The following is a 17,851-nucleotide window of genomic DNA, read 5'->3' on the forward strand; positions in this document are numbered from 1 at the left end:
GGAAATCGATTTACCTCTGTAGGAAATCGATTTCCTGAGTCCAGAGTTCAAATTTTTGAAAAAAAATAAGGTGGAAATCGATTTCCTACAGAGGGAAATCGATTTCCTGCACGCAGCATTCAAAAAATCAGCATTAGGAGGCATAAAACTTGACTTAAGCAAACATACAAACACCTTATGATCACATATCCATTGGAGCACGAATTTTCCATCAAATCACCATCAAATAGCACCAATATAGCATCAAAGATGCATTGAACACAAGCAACAAAGATCTACATCTTAGAATTGAGAAATTTACCAATTCTTGAATTAAAGTGGTGAAGTAGCTTCAAGAACAAGCACAAAGTGTAGATCCTTCAAGTATGGAGATGAACAATCAAAGAAAAGAGTGAAATGTAGGAGGCTTAGTTCAAAATTAGCAAGATTCAATGTGAACCTTACCAATCTTATGAAAATGAACTATGGGTGAGGGTTTTGGAAAGGGTGAGAAATGAATTTGCAAGCAATTTTTTGGCTCTCCAAGCTTGAGAAATGAATTTGCAAGAACTTTTTTGGCTATCAAAAGCTTGAGAAATGAGAGAGTAGAGGGCTCTATTTATAGAATTGGAGCAAGAGTAGTGGCAAATTGGTCTTTTGTGTTTGGTGATTAACTTGTGTTTAATTGGTGATTAAAGTGGCAATTAAATGGTAAAAATGGTAAAATGAGGTTAAAGAGGGTTTAATGAATGAGTTAATTTTGATGAGGTGGAAAATTGATAAAAATGATCAAATAAAAAGGTGCCAAAATGATGTCAAGCTTCCCTCCTTATATTTTTTTGAATTTTGCGCACAGGAAATCGATTTCCCACAGGGGTAAATCGATTTCCATATTGAAAATTTCAAAAATTCCCTTTCTTGCACTTTTTGATTTTTGCCCGATCTTTTCCTACAAAACACAAACAAGGGAAACAAAATGCATATTTTTGTATTTTGGTTAGTATAAAACAAATTAAAGAAAATTAGGTGCTTGATAGTTCCCCTCAAAGACGAAGCGAACATAACACCGAAAAATGAAATCTCAAGATTGTGATCTTGAATAATGATTGAGATGCAAATGATGTATGATCTTAGGGTCAAAAATTGGGGTATGACACATTGATAACTTAGAGTCAGGCGAACCGTCAAACAACGGCGTATTCATCTCATTCAACAATTGATAAAATATCTGCGCTTCTTCGTTCGGCATCTCTTCCCCATCACAATCTTCAGGTTGATCATAGGTCACATTCACACCAAAAGCATCCTCAACCATGTCACCGATCTGATTAAAGTTTTTCTCATATTCAATAGGCGGTCTTTCCTCATATTCTATTCACGGACGACTACTTGAAGCATGCGTACTGCTAGTCTCTGGTACGTTACTCGGCAATTTTTCACCATTAAACGTCCAAACCCAATAATTTTCCATGAAACCCCTTCTATACAAATGCCTGACCACTTCATCTGGGTCACTAATTATAGGTATACATTCACATTTAAGACAAGGACACCTAACTCTTCCTTCGCTTCGACAACATTCTTGAGCAAACGCCCAAGTGATTAACCCGTTAACTCCTTCTATAAAATTGGGTTTAAGTGCACGTCTTCCTGGTTCCACTCTATTGTACATCCAACTACGATAATACAAATAATATTCCATATTGCACATATATCCAATCATTCTCTTTTTTAGTAACAATAATTAAACATTTACTTATATCAACTATAAGTAAATAATTTTCTACAATGTAATTTTCTAACAATATATACATTCTAACAATATATACATTCTATAACATTCTAACAATATTATATACATTCTAACATTCTAACAATATATACATTCTAACAATAATACATATTATATATAATATTTTCGTTTTTATAAAATCTATAATTATAACGACATTCTAAAAATTATACATACTATAAATAATATTACATTCTAAAAAATTATTATATAATCACATAAAAATTAACATTCAATAAATAATATACATTCTAAAAATTAATCTATATATATATACATACTACAAATAATATACATTCTAATTATTATAACATTCTATTGATTAACATTCTAAAAATTATATATCAAATTAACCTATAATCACATCAAAAAATAAATAATACATACTATAAATAATACAAACTATAACATATATATATATATATATATATATATATATATATATATATATATATATATATATATATATATATATATATATATATATATATATAAGAGAAAATGGGTGATGCACTGACAGTGTAAAATAGTTTTACACTGTCAACCAATCACAACCATGTATCCAATTAAAGCCCTCTTTTATTTTAAATTTTTTTTAATGACATGGTAGATTTGTGGTTTTCTATTGGATGACAGTGTAAAACTATTTTACACTGTCAATGCATATCCAATAAACTCTATATATAATCACATAAAAAAATCTGAAAAATTATATAAATAAAATTGAAAAAAAATACCTCAATGAAGTTGAACAATGAGTGAGTTCTTATACTTGAATCAAAATAAAAAATCTTCACCTACACATATTAAATCAAAATCAGATTCTTAACAAAAAAAATTATAAAAAAATGGACAAGAACAAGTGGAGATTGGTTGCATACCTGAAAATGGGGGATTGTAACAAAAGTATAGGATTGAAAATGGTGGATTATGGAGGAAGTGGAAGAAGAGAGGAAGAGGGTTTGGGGGAAGAGGAAGAAGAGAGAAAAACGCAGAAAGGGGGTTCTGGAAAGAGGAGCAACACGCGAAAGGGTATATCAATTTTAGCGACGTGATTTTCACGTGTCTAGGTTGCGAAGTGAAAATCACGTCGCAGCACCCACACAGTAATTAATGTGTCAGTCAAACTGTTGACGTGGTATTCTAAACAACTTTGCGACGTGAAATACACGCCGCAACAAAAAACTATGAAAATTTGAAATTCCCCCCTTTGTCAGACTACTTTTTAATATTAAAACCTTATAGTGACGTGATTATAGATCCAACTTTTCTTGTAATGAGGAATCGAACTCAAGACATTTAGGTCACATCCTATGTCTTTACCACTATGTCAACATACATTGATGACAAATAATTGACATTATTTATAGTAATATTAAACAATTCTGAATTTAAAACAAAAAATATAAATTTTGATACCTACGGGGTCTCAAACCCAAGTCTCTTCAAATTAAATAGCAGTCACTTTATTGTAAATATGAAAAATAATCTAAGAAGGGTTGCATGAATTAGATTAATTGATATTAGTGAATTTTTCTCGATAATGAATGTTAACAATGTTTTGATTTTTTTGAAACTATTATAACAATTTCGGAAAAATTAGAACAACATTGCTAACATTCATAATCGAGAAAAATTCACTAATACGGATTAATCTAACTGATTCATTCGCTTTTAGATCACTTTTCATATTTACAATGAAGTGACTATCATTAAATTTGAAGGGACTTGAGTTTGAGACCTCATGGTTACAAATTTTATATTTTATATTTTAAATTTAGAATTGTTTAATATTACTATAAATCATGCGAATTATTTGACACAAGTGTATGTTGGCATAGTGGTAAAGGCATAGGATGTGATCTAAATATCTATCAAAATGGGTCTTCATTCAATATTTTTAACTATAAATTAATAATGATCAAATTTTATTTAATTACGATTTAACTATAATAAAGTTTTGGTATTATATGGTAGTCCACTTTACAGTCTTGAAATATGGAACCAATGCTTATAGATTTATTATCATCTTTCCTCAATTTTATAATCTCATAATGTTAATAAATTGTAAATATTTGAAATACTCCTAAAGAATTAAAGAGAAAACTCAGACTAAGATATTTCAAGAATTCGTCCTGAACACTGAAAACAATTTTGAAGAGTATATAAATTTTGCCTCCGAAAAATGTAGTCTAATTATGAGTCCAGACATTGTTGCTAACACATTCTCTAACAAATTAACCATTATTTGTAAAATCATGTCAATTGAAAAAGACTCTAGAACAATGTTAATCATCATTATCTTCATTAGATGATCCAAGAAGATCTTCCAACACCTTGTTATCCAAATACTCAAACTCAATTACTTCCTTTTGCTCTCTACAACAACTGGCAGACGACGATGACGACGACCGCGATAAAGAGGAAAGATGAAGATAGAATTCATCAGGAAAATTGAGAATGGCAAGAGCACCTCTCAAACGAATGGCAGCACAATCATAAGCTCTAGCAGCTTCCTCAGCTGTGTCAAATGTTCCTAACCATTGTCTTCCAGTTGCTTTTGTAGGATCTCTAATCTCTGCCCCATATTTTCCCCATGGCCTTCTTCTTACACCCCTGTATTTTACTTCTTCACCTCCTTTATGTTCCTCTTCCATTTTCCTCTTTGGTTAACTTGCACTTTTTATTGTTATAACTTGTAACATTTGTTATATATAGGTAGACAGTGTCTTGAAAGTGTGTCATGTTTTGTTGTTTTGAACAGATGGATGCATGTATTGACTTGAATAATGGAGGTGTATAAATTTGATTGTAGTAGGATTGTTTATAGGCTTATATGTTTTTGAATTAACTAGAATTGAAATATGTGGACAGGAAAAATTGATTTGTTTTGTTTTTGTTTTTAGGTGCATATGAGGTGGAGGAAACTTTAATGCGTGTATCAATTATTACATTGATATTATATTATATTATACTATATTACTATGGGATTGCGCAACCAAATTCGAATTCCCTGCGAATTATTGGGATGGTTTGATTAAGATATTAATGATTCAAATCAATGTGATGTAGACTAGAGTTTGATCACATTATTTGATATTTTAAAAATAAGTTTTACATTTTGTAAATATAGGTAGGTTTCTTAAAAATTATATGGCAGAATCTAACGTAAGTATGACGTAACTGGAAGGTTTTAAACGGAGAAAATTACACTCATTTGGTTATAGCCTGTCAATAGTTTTAAAATATATAACAACTTAAATTGAAATTTTTTAACATTTTTTTAAATTATTTAAATTAATACAAGATGTTTAAAGTATTTTTTTTAATAGTAGCCATATACTAAAAATAAAAGAATAAATAGTTAAAGATAATATAAATAAAGCTAAGAGCACTAGAAGTACTTTGGAATAACAATATAACCCTAACTAGAATCTATAGAAGAATCCAAACAAAAAATCAAGAAAACACTATAATCACCTCATCAGAAAAAGACAATTCGACCCAAGACGCTGTCAAGACTATCCTGAATCTCTTGGCCCGCAAACCTTCAGAGAGAGAAAATAAGAAGGAGATAGACATCTCAGCACAGTTCTAAATGCCTAACTACTTGAGTGAATCTCTCTTTAAGTCAACCAGGGAAATGAAGAAACCTAAAGCATGAGCTTGAATTCACTTCCACACCAAGCTATTTATCGTAGATATCCAATAATTAATCGTTCAACTTTCCCTCCAAAAAATAACTTTGTTTTGCAATTTCCAAAAAGTCCATACAACAGAATGTCAGATCGAAGTTAGGCCCAAAGATCAAGCAAAGCAAAGCCCCTTGTCACCCTACCCATTAAAAAAACCTATATCAAATGGCAAAAGTTACCACACACAAAACAAAGAAATGATCTTCCGTCTCTACATGCCCAACATACACAACACATTCCGCCTACACTAGGACCTAACACTATTTGACGCCTAAGAAGATTATGCCTAATTGACAAATTATTTTGAATCAGCTGCCAAGACTACACCACAACTTTAGATGGCGTCCAACTCTTCCAAACCTTAGACAATCCCTTCACCACCCTCTCAAACATATCTTCTTTGACCCCTACTAGAGCCATAAGGCTTCCATAAGTAGAACCAACTAAAAACCTCTTAGTCGAGTCCGGGTTTCAAACACAAGAATCCACCGGTATCACGTCTAACTATACATGTGATAAGAGGAAGAAAAGCCTCAAATAGATCATCCCCCAGACTCGAAAAGATCATCCCAAACACCCAAAGTAGCCACCAAATGTATCTTCTGCTCCAAGATTAGGAAGAGCCTCTCAAAAGAAATGCACAAATGACTAGTACTATCCCAAACATCATGCCAGAACCTAGTCTTCATACCATCCTCAACCTTCTTTGCATAGGAGGTGGAAAACTAGTCAGACACATGATACAATGAAAATTCAAGAAGAAAAACAACTCTACACTAGTGCGAAACCTTCCAAAAGCCCCCTCTTTTGCATCTCGAACGGGAACCAAAACCTTGAGACTCGTACCTAGCCTTACAAATATCTCTCCAAAGTGAGCGTGAATCATGAAGAATTCTCCACCTCAACTTATTAAGCAGCGCTAGATTAATTAGTCTAAGATCCTTTATCCTACACCTCCTGCCCTTTTGACTTTAATTACATCATTCATATTAACCCAAACAACCTTCATACCTCCTTTATAGTTACCTAGAGAAACCACCTTTGCAAACCAACTAACTTCTTCCAAACAGACACTGTGATCTTCAGATAAGATATAAAGAACACCATGATCAAATTCAAAAAAAATAACCGAGTTCAACAAAATCACTCTACTATCTAAGATAACAAATATGATTAAAAGTATTATTAATAGTTGTATAAAAATAATATTTGTATTAATCTTTTTTATTATCGATAATATATAAAAATTAAAAAATATATGAAAACTTTGTGTTGTACTTGTACGGATGGAAATTCCAATATGTGACATTTTATTTTCAATTATAAAAATTAAAATGATCATTAATCTATTAAATAAAAAATAATATAGTATTTAGTCGAGTTCATGACCAGTCAAATTTTAATAACACTGACCCAACCCAAGTCCTTTTAATAAAGGTAAAGGATGAATATGGTTGCTGAATTTGATTCCAACAGGATAAAACTTAGCACTTGGACCATACAATCATGAACAGAAAATACTATATTTTTCTAGTCCAGGTTGATCTGAAATCTTATATGGCTTACTTCTAGAGTTTTCAATTGCGGCGTCTGTTCTGTAATTTCATTAAGAGATATATATTAATTAATTAATTAATTAGTTAATTAATTGATACACATGCTAGATATTACGTAAACCTTACATCATTTTATTGTTATCTTGTCATTTGCTGTACAATATTTTATTGTTAAAGGAAAAAGACTTCAGTTCAGAATATTTAAACGATAACATATTATACACAAAATTAATGAAGAAGTTTTGTACTTAGATTGAGTATAACAGTAGAGATTTTGTTTACGAAGTTAGAAATCTTTTACGATTTATGACATGTGAATGAGTGATGCATTTACATCATTCTTTGAATGTGAGTATGTAGAGTCAGTTCATCTTTAAGGAACACCGATCTTTTTGTCTATGTATTCACCCACACATAGTTTGAAGTTTGTTTTAGTACAACATGATAGATGAGTTACTCCTTCCATATAGATGATATGGTTTAGCCAATTAGAGATTTGAGATTGACCGCTTTATATATAGTGGTCCCACTTGTGAGGGAAAGTGCTTGGTGAGTCATCTTAGTCATGTCGCTCGGCGGATTTGCCCATTCTTTTTATAAGATGGATCACTCGTAGGGCGAAACAATGATATCAAAATGGACTTGGATTATAACATGACGGTTCACAGTTCCTCAAGCGCGAGAATTATAAGAGCAAAGTGATTTAAGAAAGACATGACAGTTCAAACTCCCTCAAATACGAGGCCTATACGAGCAAGGTGGTTTAAGGAAAACATGACGGTTCACAGTCCCTCAAACACGAGGTTTATAAGAGCAAAGTGGTTTAAGAAAAACATGATTGTTCATGGTCCCTCGAGTACGAAGCTTGCATGGACGAAGTGGTTTAAGGAAAATAAAATAGTTCACAATTCCCTAATTCCCTAAACACTAGATCTATAAAGCGCCAAGTGTTTGAGGACGGCATAAAACAGTCCAGAGTCCCTCAAGCACGAGGCATGGAATGGGAAAAATGGTTGAGGGTGAAAACAAGACAAACCATAGTCCTATTAACCACGAAACCCGCAAAGGATGAAGTAATTTAGGACATAATGAACGATGATGTCACAAATAGTTTTAAAATTTAATTTGACTGTGGTCGTCCAAATAACTCAGACAATTGATTTCCTGATCAATGGATCTAAATAGAATACTAATTGTAACATTAATGATGGGAATGATAAAAAATGTCTCAGAAATGACTAGTTAATTTAGGTCGTCTACTGGCTTATTTGTTTGCGAGCAAAGTCATTTATACTCTTTCACACTAATGATGACTATATGATACTGACAGCTACTCAAGCTAGAGGGGAGTTGTTTCCCTGTAAATAACTTTTTTCCATTTTCATTTCAACTTTTTCCATTAATCGTTTCACATAGTAGTTATTTCACTTTTTATTTTGCCCGCTTCTACGAACTTGTTTTTCTTCACCTTTTGACGAAGCTTTACCACAAGTATATTTCTCTTCCTACCTTTATGTATCTTTCAATTTTTTGCTTAGAAAGTCGTATTCACTATGGCTTGTAACGCTAGCGGTAGTGTAGTTGAACCTAAAACACATGGGAAGATGTATGAGTCATGACATCATTGCGTTAAGAGTTAGAAGCAAGAAGACAACGAGGTAAATTGGAGATTCGTTGACATAAATATTTGGAAATTATGAAATAGTTCTAATCATATTTATAATAGAGGCAAGAGTAGTGATAATGACATTGTTTTGGTGTCTTCTTACCCAATATCAATTTGACTACAAACGATGACTTCAACTACAAGCATTACTCGTTTCAGTGGTGATGTCAAGAACATTAATCTTTGTTTAATAGTGAGGTTAGGTTGAAACCATTTTAGCAGATTTATACATATTGAATACAGAAAGGGAAGACAGAAGTTTGATAGAACTATGTGTCGAGAGCAACAAAGCATGTGTAAGGAATACTCAAGAGAGGGGGATGAGTAATTCTATATGTATAGATGCGTTATAATTTACATGTGGGTGGGAAATCTCTTTAGTGTCTCTGAGGATGACGTTCTAAATAGAAATAACTCCGCCCCTCATAACTCTACATGAATAACTAACTTCCATTAGGGGATTTGAAATGCTATGTGGGTCCACTGTAGATATTTTATTTTCATTTTATGGTACGAAAGAGGTTGACAGGGGTAGTTGATTTTCAATAGAAACCCTTTCCAATAGGGGGCTACTTACTTTATACTTGTCAAATTACAAAAGCTAGAAAGACAAGTTTGCTTTAGTGTGGGTCGGTTCAGATATCTTTATGGTTATATTTGAGGACACATAAGCCCACCGATTTCCTCAGTATTAGGCAAGTGAGACTGTTTTGATATTATGCTTTGATTATGATCAACTTAGCAAGGCAGCAAAGGATGACATCGACATTTTAGGACAATTCTACATTGTTAATGTTTTGGAATTAATGGAGTATGAAGAGGCGAGCAGGCTCCCAGAGATTATTTCCAAAAGTATGCTTTATTTGTTCGTGCCCACATTTATTTATTTGTTTTGTTTTTTTCTCTAACCTCTTGCTTTTTGTGCATAAATAATGGCTCCTTTGTTTTGTTGGCAAAGATGAGGGCCTTGAGAGGTGATCTAGGGGTTAATAATTAAAAGAGAGATCTATATGGCCTATTGAATTCTACTTCTAATAAGAAGAGGCCAGTGGGAGAGACCAAGGTCATTCATGTGGTACCAATTTCCATAGGAAAGCCTGCCCCGCTCGCTAAAATTTGATATTTCTAGGCAAATAGGCACACATTTGACTTAGAAAAATATCATATTTATTTGAGATGCTTGTAGACCAAGGTGTGACAGGCCTTCATCAATGAGCATATTATTTGGTGCCTTCCGAAAGTCAATAAGTGTGTTCCTTATGCGATAAGGGTTTCAACAACAACTTTATATATGACCATCTTGACATTCCATATGACCTGTAGAAGGCGAGGAAAAAGGGTGTGAAGCAATAATTTCAAATGGTGGAGACTTACATATTATTAGCGCCCTTCTAAGGAGAACTATGTTCGAGAAAAATGATATAGTGTGAAAATTTTAGTAACAGACAATCAATGTCGTATCAGATGTTATGACATCCACTACTGAACAGATTATTACTTTTTAGCAGTATGTAGATAAAAACAGTAAAGAACACAGGGAATTGTTTACCCAGTTCGGTGTACAATAACACTAACTCTGGGGGCTACCGAGCCAGGGAGGAAATCCACTATAAGTAGTATTAATTCAGAGCTAATCAACCAGTTTACTCTCCTCACTTAAGACCTTGATAAGTGCCAAAATGCCGATATTTTGAGTATATATTTGTGGCACTTTTCAATTCTATTCTTATGGTTTTTGTAATAAAATCCTAACTTTTGTGTAAATATGTGCATACTTGTGTTTTTGATTCATTTTTATACCAACTAATAGTTTTCCATTCATTTTGTAGGTATTCTTGAATATTTGGAGCATTGAGTAATAAAGACCAAAGGCTAAGCTTCAAGAATGCAAATTTTACCAATTCATCAAAGAATAAGGCTCAAAATAAGGATGATAAAAACCATCAATTCTGTTGTCATTTATTTATTGTTAGATAGAGCATTGAAAAAGCTTTCCAACGCTTCGAACTGGGCACAATTTGGAGTTACGGTTCTCAAGTTATGGCGAAAACAAAATTTGGTTTTTGTGCTTGGGATTTGGGTTGCTTTAGAGATAAACTTCTTGAATCCTTATCTAGGATGATTATCTGTTAGTTTCTGAGCTCTAGAGATATATTTAGAGCTAACAATCACTGTGGGTATCTGTACTTAAAGCTTTCGTGTTTGAGCGGCGCGCGAGAGATCGTCGACGCGAGAATACCGATGTTCTTGCGACTTTGCATTAGAGATAACCTTAGTTGTGAATTGTCTCGTAGGTGCATCAGAGATGAACACTTATGTGAGAGATACGTGATAACATAGACGGATATCGTTGGTTGAGTATAACTGGTCGACAAGTTTAAGTTTGTCAGAAGTAGATCATATGCAAAGCTTGATAAGTCTTATCTTTCCGAAGAATGAATTCTTTTCTGTTCATATATTTTACTTTTCCGTTCTTATACTTTTGTCATTCAAACCCAATTTCGAAATCGTAGAAACTGTTGAATGGAATTCTCACCATCTCTGTGGACACGATAAATCCCGGATAAATATTTACAAAACTTTTGTTACTTGCCGCTATGCCTGCTTCAACAAAATGGCGTCGTTGCCGGGGATGGTTGTTAGAATTGCATTGCAATAGTTTCCATGGTTTTGAGTTTTGTATATAGAGTATATATTGTATATGTTTACTTGTATGTTTTCACTTTATATATTTACTTGTCTATGTTCACCATATAGTTTACTTGTCTATAATCACATATAATTATACTTTTGTTTGGTGAATTTTAGTGAAACAAGTTAAACTCGGATTAGCTCTTTAATTACAAATCTTCACTTTTCAACTTGCGTATCCACCATTCACCAACTTTTCTCTTTTTGTATAATAATAAGTGTATGTGTTCATACTTGTATATATGTGTTGTTTGTGTACATATTTTTATACTTGTGTTTTCTTTATGTCCGTATAATTGTTGTATATATTTGTACCCGTAACGTATGTTGAGTGGTTGGTTAGGACACTTTCTTTAGGCTTGTGCGGTGAGACGTCACCATGGCATAACGGGAGGAAGCTACTTTCCAAACACCAAAACAATAAAGGTGTCTAGCTAACGACGTAAAACAAGCGCTTGTTGGGAGGCATCACAACGGTTGTTAAATTTTGTTTATTTTTATGTTTAAGAGTTATTTAGGTGAAGTGGAGAGGGATGGAACACCTAATTCTGTTCTGGTTTTTTTGAATTTTACTGTCATCGCTTAGCGAGCTCAGCTCCGCTCACCGATCACAGCAAAATTTTGTTTTCTTCCTTTGTACCACCAGGGTTCCAATTCCACTTGTTTCCATTCTGTTTCCCACTCTCACCAAGGCTAAATAGTAGTATATTTTTGTTTTGTTTTTCTAATTCCTTTATTGGTTGTTTGTACTCAAATTTTGTTCGGTGACTCGAAGATATTTTAGATGATTTTCCAAAGCTTGAGTGTTTCAACTTGCGGATGTATGGTAGGATATTGTTTTTGAAGTTGTATCATTCAAGGTACTCATTTATCGTTTTCTATAGCATAACATGTTTAGGAAACTTTTCATTTGTACAATTATCACGCCATTCATTCTTTTGCATTACTTGCTTGTTGATTGAATCACTTTAGTTCCCAAACCATAAATGTGAGGAAGCTTTCCATTGTTCATATATGCTGGAGGCAACAATCTTTGTTTTAACTGGATTTTGTTATGCTTAATTTTTTGTTTATGTTGATTTTATGAAAGCATGAAAAGGATCGAGGCATTTTGTTTCATTTTGAGCACAACCACCATAACCAAATAGTTAAATTCACCTTTTGAGTGTGTGATCATTTGTTAACCCTTTTGAGCCTTTTTGTCAATGTCCATGTTGTTTTTGCTAAATGCTTATCTTTGAGTGTTTAGTTGTCATTTTTGCATGGATGATTGATTCTTTGTTTCCTTAAACTCTCAACCATGATTTTTTGTATGAATTTTTACCTTGCCTTAGAAAGTAGGGAGTATTCACATGATGATGTGGTTGAATTCAAGTTAGGGAGAGAAATGGTTGCTCCTTACGTGGTTGTTGCTATGAGGTTGAAAAGAAAGAAAAAGAAAAAAAGTGAAAAGAAAAGAAAAAGAAAGAAAAAAAGTGAAAAAGTTTTGAAAAACAAAAAGAAAAGAGAAGCGAATAATTGTGCTAATAAGTAGTATGTATTGGTTTGAGAAACTTGTGGTTAAGGAAGAAGTTTAATCAGAATTTTGTTGTTTGAATCTTTGTTGGATTGATCACTCACTTAGGTTTAGGAATGTTTTTGTTTCGATTAGCCTTAGGACTTATCCCTTGTTTGTTAACCAAGTCACATTACAACCTTGAAAAGCCCTTGTGATTCTTGCTTTTGTAATTTCAATGTGATTTTTAGATGAATGCATAATTTAATCTTTTGTTTGCAAGATTGTTGGGTGAGTGTTAAAAGTCCTTCACCTTTGTATGTTCTTCATCCATTGATGAATTTTTCCTAGGCGTGATTCATGATGTGAGCATGTATTGTTTTAGAATGTTTTGCATGATTTTTGTACTTAGGATTCGTTTCGTTTACATGTTATCGTTGTAGGATAGTGGTAAGTATTTATTTTATTTATACGTTTTTGTATTGAGTCATACATTTGTTTTTGATTTTCAAAACTTGTTGATTCACAATTCTTTGGTTTATTATTTTTTATTCTTTGATTTATTTGACATTGTTTGAGGACAAACAAAGTTTTAAGTTGGGGAGAATTTGATAAGTGCCAAAATGTCGATATTTTGAGTATATATTTGTGGCACTTATCGATTCTATTCTTATGGTTTTTGTAATAAAATCCTAACTTTTGTGTAAATATGTGCATACTTGTGTTTTTTATTCGTTTTTATACCAATTAATAGTTTTCCATTCTTTTTATAGGTATTAATGGATATTTGGAGCATTGAATAATAAAGACCAAAGGCTAAGCTTCAAGAAAGCAAATTTTACCAATTCATCAAAGAATAGGCTCAAAATAAGGATGATAAAAATCATCAATTCTGTTGTCATTTAGTAATTGTTAGATAGAGCATTGAAAAAGCTTTCCAACGCTTTGAACCGGGCGCAATTTGGAGTTACGCTTCTCAAGCTATGGCGAAAACAAAATTTGGTTTTTTCTGCTACCCGCTTAGCGAGATCAAGCTTGCTAAGCGAGATTTCCTGATATAGCAGCTCGCTAAAAGGGGGGAAATCACATTTTTTTAGGTTATGTTTTGGGGTATTTTTTCCCATCTCATTAAACCTTCATTCTTAGGGTAGATTATGTTAGAAAACAACTATAGAGCTTGCATTTGGATGATTGGAGGTGGATTGATCATCGATCGGAGCTGACAAACCGGGAGATTTTCAGTTCATTTCTCTTCATCTTTGTGTTTTCTCTTATAGTTGGGTTTTGTGTATATATTTACTTTGAACTCGTGTATATTTGTCGCCCATGGCGTTATATAAAACTTGCTTTATAAATCTGTGTTGATTGTTGTCTTAGACTTTTGCTTTATGCTTGGGATTTGGGTTGCTTTAGAGATAAACTTCTTGAATCCTTATCTAGGATGATTATCTGTTAGTTTTTGAACTCTAGAGATATATTTAAAACTAACAATCATTGTGGGTATCTGTACTTAATGCTTTCGTGTTTGAGCGGCGCGCGAGAGATCGTCGACGCGAGAATACCGATGTTCTCGCGAATTTGCGTTAGAGATAACCTTAGTTGTGAATTGTCTCGTAGGTGCTTCAGAAATGAACACTTATGTGAGAGATACGTGATAACATAGACCAATATCGTGGGTTGAGTATAACTGGTCGACAAGTTTAAGTTTGTCAGAAGTAGATCATATGCAAAGCTTGATAAGTCTTATCTTCCCGAAGAATGAATTATTTTCTGTTCATATATTTTACTTTCCGTTCTTATACTTTTGTCATTCAAACCCAATTTCGAAATCGTAGAAACTGTTGAATGGCATTCTCACCATTTCTGTGGACACGTTAAATCCCAGATAAATATTTCCAAAAATTTTGTTACTTGCCGCTATGCCTGCTTCAACAGACCTACCCAATGCAATCTCAATCTAATTCTAGACCTGAGTTCCTACTCACTCCCCCTCAATCACAGCAGTGATAACAAACAAGCAAACACAAATAAATTCAACTTGAAGACCTACTTCAAACAAATCTTGATCTTGCTTAAAATCTTCAATCAAGAGACACAACACTCATGCTTAAAAGCTTAGAGTGACACAACCCATTACAACTTAAACACCCTATTCCAACACAGTCATCAAAGTGACTATTGCTTGGATTACAAGAAAATACTAAGACACAAACACACGTAAAAACTCGGTTCACAAAACACAGAATTCTTCACTTCAAAATCTCTGCCTCTGCAAGTATGATTAGCAATCTTCTTATAGGCATATTATGGGCCTTGGGCCTAAATTATATAAATTAGAGTTAACCTAATTTCCACAGTTTCAGGGTGTTACAATATAGGCCATAGGCGTGGTCTCTTATTGTTTTACAATCGGCACTGAATAGATGGTTTCCTAAAATATAGCTTGAGTTAAATAAGGAAACATAACATAAAACATAACAGCCCATTCTGACCAAATACTGATGCCAAAACATTCAGCATGACATCCAGTAAAACTCTGTATTAGCTAAGCACACAAATACTGCAATACACAACACAAGCATGTCATGACATCCATCAAGACATCTAAACACATACCTATGTTTTACCATAAAATGCAGCCAATCACAAACATCTACAAACTCCCCCTTTGGCAAATTTTTTGCTAAAACAACCTGTCACCATATTAGAGATCACATGCAGCAAAAAGGAACATCAAACAACTTCATCATGCAGGATAGCTAATACACTACCACACATCTACCAATCATAAGACACAACTACACTACACATCATTAGCTACACTATCACATCAGATGGAACTTCAGAACTTCAGAAATAGCTAGATATCCATACAACTTAATCAGGAAAAGTTGTTCTCCTGTTCTGGGGTGACATTTCACTCCCCCTTTTTTGCCATAAAAGTTGTCAAAGCAACTAGATATCCATATTAAGTACAGACTAGGTCAAGATTCAACAAAAGTATTAAAAATCACCATTAAAAAACCAGAGATACTCTAGTCATCAGACTCATAGCCATTTGAGCTATCATCATCAATTTCTCTGAGCATTGCTATTACTTCAGCTTTGCTTGTCTTTGAGGTTTCCTTGGATGTCTCAGCAGAAGTCATGACCATGTCTAGAACATGGGTTCCTTGAAACAGCTTGTAGTTGAAGGACATGGTACTTTCTCTCTTGCAGACAGAGTCATTTTCATTTAAAATGTTAGGGTACTGATTCAAAATGATACCTGATATAATCGATGGGAAGGCAATAGGACCTTTCACACTAAAACTGCCTGCATGCTTCATAGTCTGATCAAAGATGTAAGTACCATATTCAAACCTTATCTTGGTTCCAACTACATATATAAACTTTCCCAGGACAGTGGCAACAGTTAACTTGTGGTTTGTGGGCACCCAGTTAACAGCTCCAATCTTGTGTAGCATGGCATACTTTATGCTGAGCTTGCTTGCAGAAAGTTTTCCCTTTAGGGGCCAGCTTTTCACCTGCTTAGCAGTGATGACCTCACATACTTTGTTGTCAGACACCTCCAACTCAGGTTGAGTTTCATCAGATTTTCCCAGATAGTTGTTTATAACAGTTGAGGAGAATGTGACACACTTTCCGTACACATACACTTTCCTAAAATCTTTTGACTTTCTATCAGCACAGTCTTCTGATAGATTCACAATAAACTCCTTCACTAGAATCTCATAACACTTAGAGAAATGAGTTACAGTCTTCATTAACCCTGCTTCATTAATCAGGTCCATGATCTCCTTACACTCAAGGGCATTCTGAGCCAACTCCCTCTCCAAGGCCAGCCTCTTCTGGTACACATACTTCCACCTGTTGACACTAGAAGGATAGTGAAAAGAGACATTATCAATAGTCACCTCGGGAACAGTAGCAGCAAGCTTGCCAGTGGTTGGTTTCTTCTTCAATGGAGTGTCTTGAACATCCATAGCAACATCATAATCTGATTCTGCAATAACTTGAGCATTCCTTTTCTTGGGAACAACCTTGCTCCAGGATTTGGTAGGGCCAACAGAGGTGCTCTTAGGCACAACCTTACTCTTAGCAGGTCCAGTGGGGGTACTTTGGGACACAGCTTTACTTCTGATGGGTCCAGTTGAGGTACTCTTTGGAACTTTCCTCTTGATAGGGCCAGAGGTGCTTTTAAGGACAACTTTCCTCTTGGGAGGACTTTGATCAACAACCTTCTTCCCTCTTCTTGTCATGAGGCTTTTTGTTATGCTAGGGTTCACATTAGCCACAAAATCACTATCAGACAAATCATCAAGATTGACAACATTTATACCTGCATCAGCATCTGGTCCATCTTCATTGTTGTCAATGACATCTGGAGTAACAACAGCATTATCATTATTCTTTTGAACTCCAACATCATCCTCTTCCTCCTCAGCCATTTGTACATCATCATTGGGAATGTGTACATCATCATCAGCCATGTGGGCATCACCACCAGCTGTGTGGACATCATCATCATCAACAGTCTTCCCTATGGTATCTTCATTGAGTTCAGGGTTCTAGGGGGTTTTAGAAATCACAGATTGCGAAGGAACGGTTATTCTAGGAACCCGATGTTGTTCATCCAAGATCCTAGTAACAATCTTTGCAATCACATTGTGAACATACTCAGATCCTTTCTTAGTCAACTCTTCATGTGGTGTAGAAGATGAAGGGTTAGTTCCCTTACCACGAACATTCTCTTTAGCTCTTCTTGCATGTGGGGTGTGAGCCTTCTTCACAGCAAGATCTTCAGTAGTCCCCATTCTTTAGGGAGCAAAAGCAAGAACCTGATTAGGGTTGAAGGTTCATTTCTTGGACTTGATTCAGGAGCGGAGATGGGGAACGTCTTCTGGGGAGAAGAAGGTTCTGAAGGTTGAGACATTTTCAGAATCTTTGAGAAGGTATGAAACTTTGTTCGTTGGA

The 17,851-nt window shown here is 34.2% G+C and overlaps 2 protein-coding genes across 2 annotated transcripts; both read right to left on the reverse strand.

Annotated features, from left to right (window-relative positions):
* Positions 1-3,825: 3,825 nt before the first annotated feature.
* On the reverse strand, positions 3,826-4,428 carry LOC131599615 (ethylene-responsive transcription factor ERF098-like). The gene has a single exon (XM_058871908.1). The coding sequence runs from the start codon at positions 4,426-4,428 to the stop codon at positions 4,060-4,062; it is 369 nt and encodes a 122-aa protein (XP_058727891.1). The 3' UTR covers positions 3,826-4,059.
* Positions 4,429-15,909: 11,481 nt separating this feature from the next.
* LOC131597793 (uncharacterized) lies at positions 15,910-17,367 on the reverse strand. Its single transcript, XM_058870461.1, has one exon. The coding sequence runs from the start codon at positions 17,365-17,367 to the stop codon at positions 15,910-15,912; it is 1,458 nt and encodes a 485-aa protein (XP_058726444.1).
* Positions 17,368-17,851: the final 484 nt, after the last annotated feature.

The sequence above is a fragment of the Vicia villosa genome, linkage group LG4, assembly GCF_029867415.1.
Source record: "Vicia villosa cultivar HV-30 ecotype Madison, WI linkage group LG4, Vvil1.0, whole genome shotgun sequence".
In the NCBI taxonomy this organism is placed as follows: domain Eukaryota; kingdom Viridiplantae; phylum Streptophyta; class Magnoliopsida; order Fabales; family Fabaceae; genus Vicia; species Vicia villosa.

Coding starts and splice junctions, on each gene's coding strand:
- LOC131599615 (XM_058871908.1), bottom strand. CDS start 4,428: ATGGAAGAGGAACATAAAGGAGGTGAAGAAGTAAAATACAGGGGTGTA.
- LOC131597793 (XM_058870461.1), bottom strand. CDS start 17,367: ATGGCTGATGATGATGTACACATTCCCAATGATGATGTACAAATGGCT.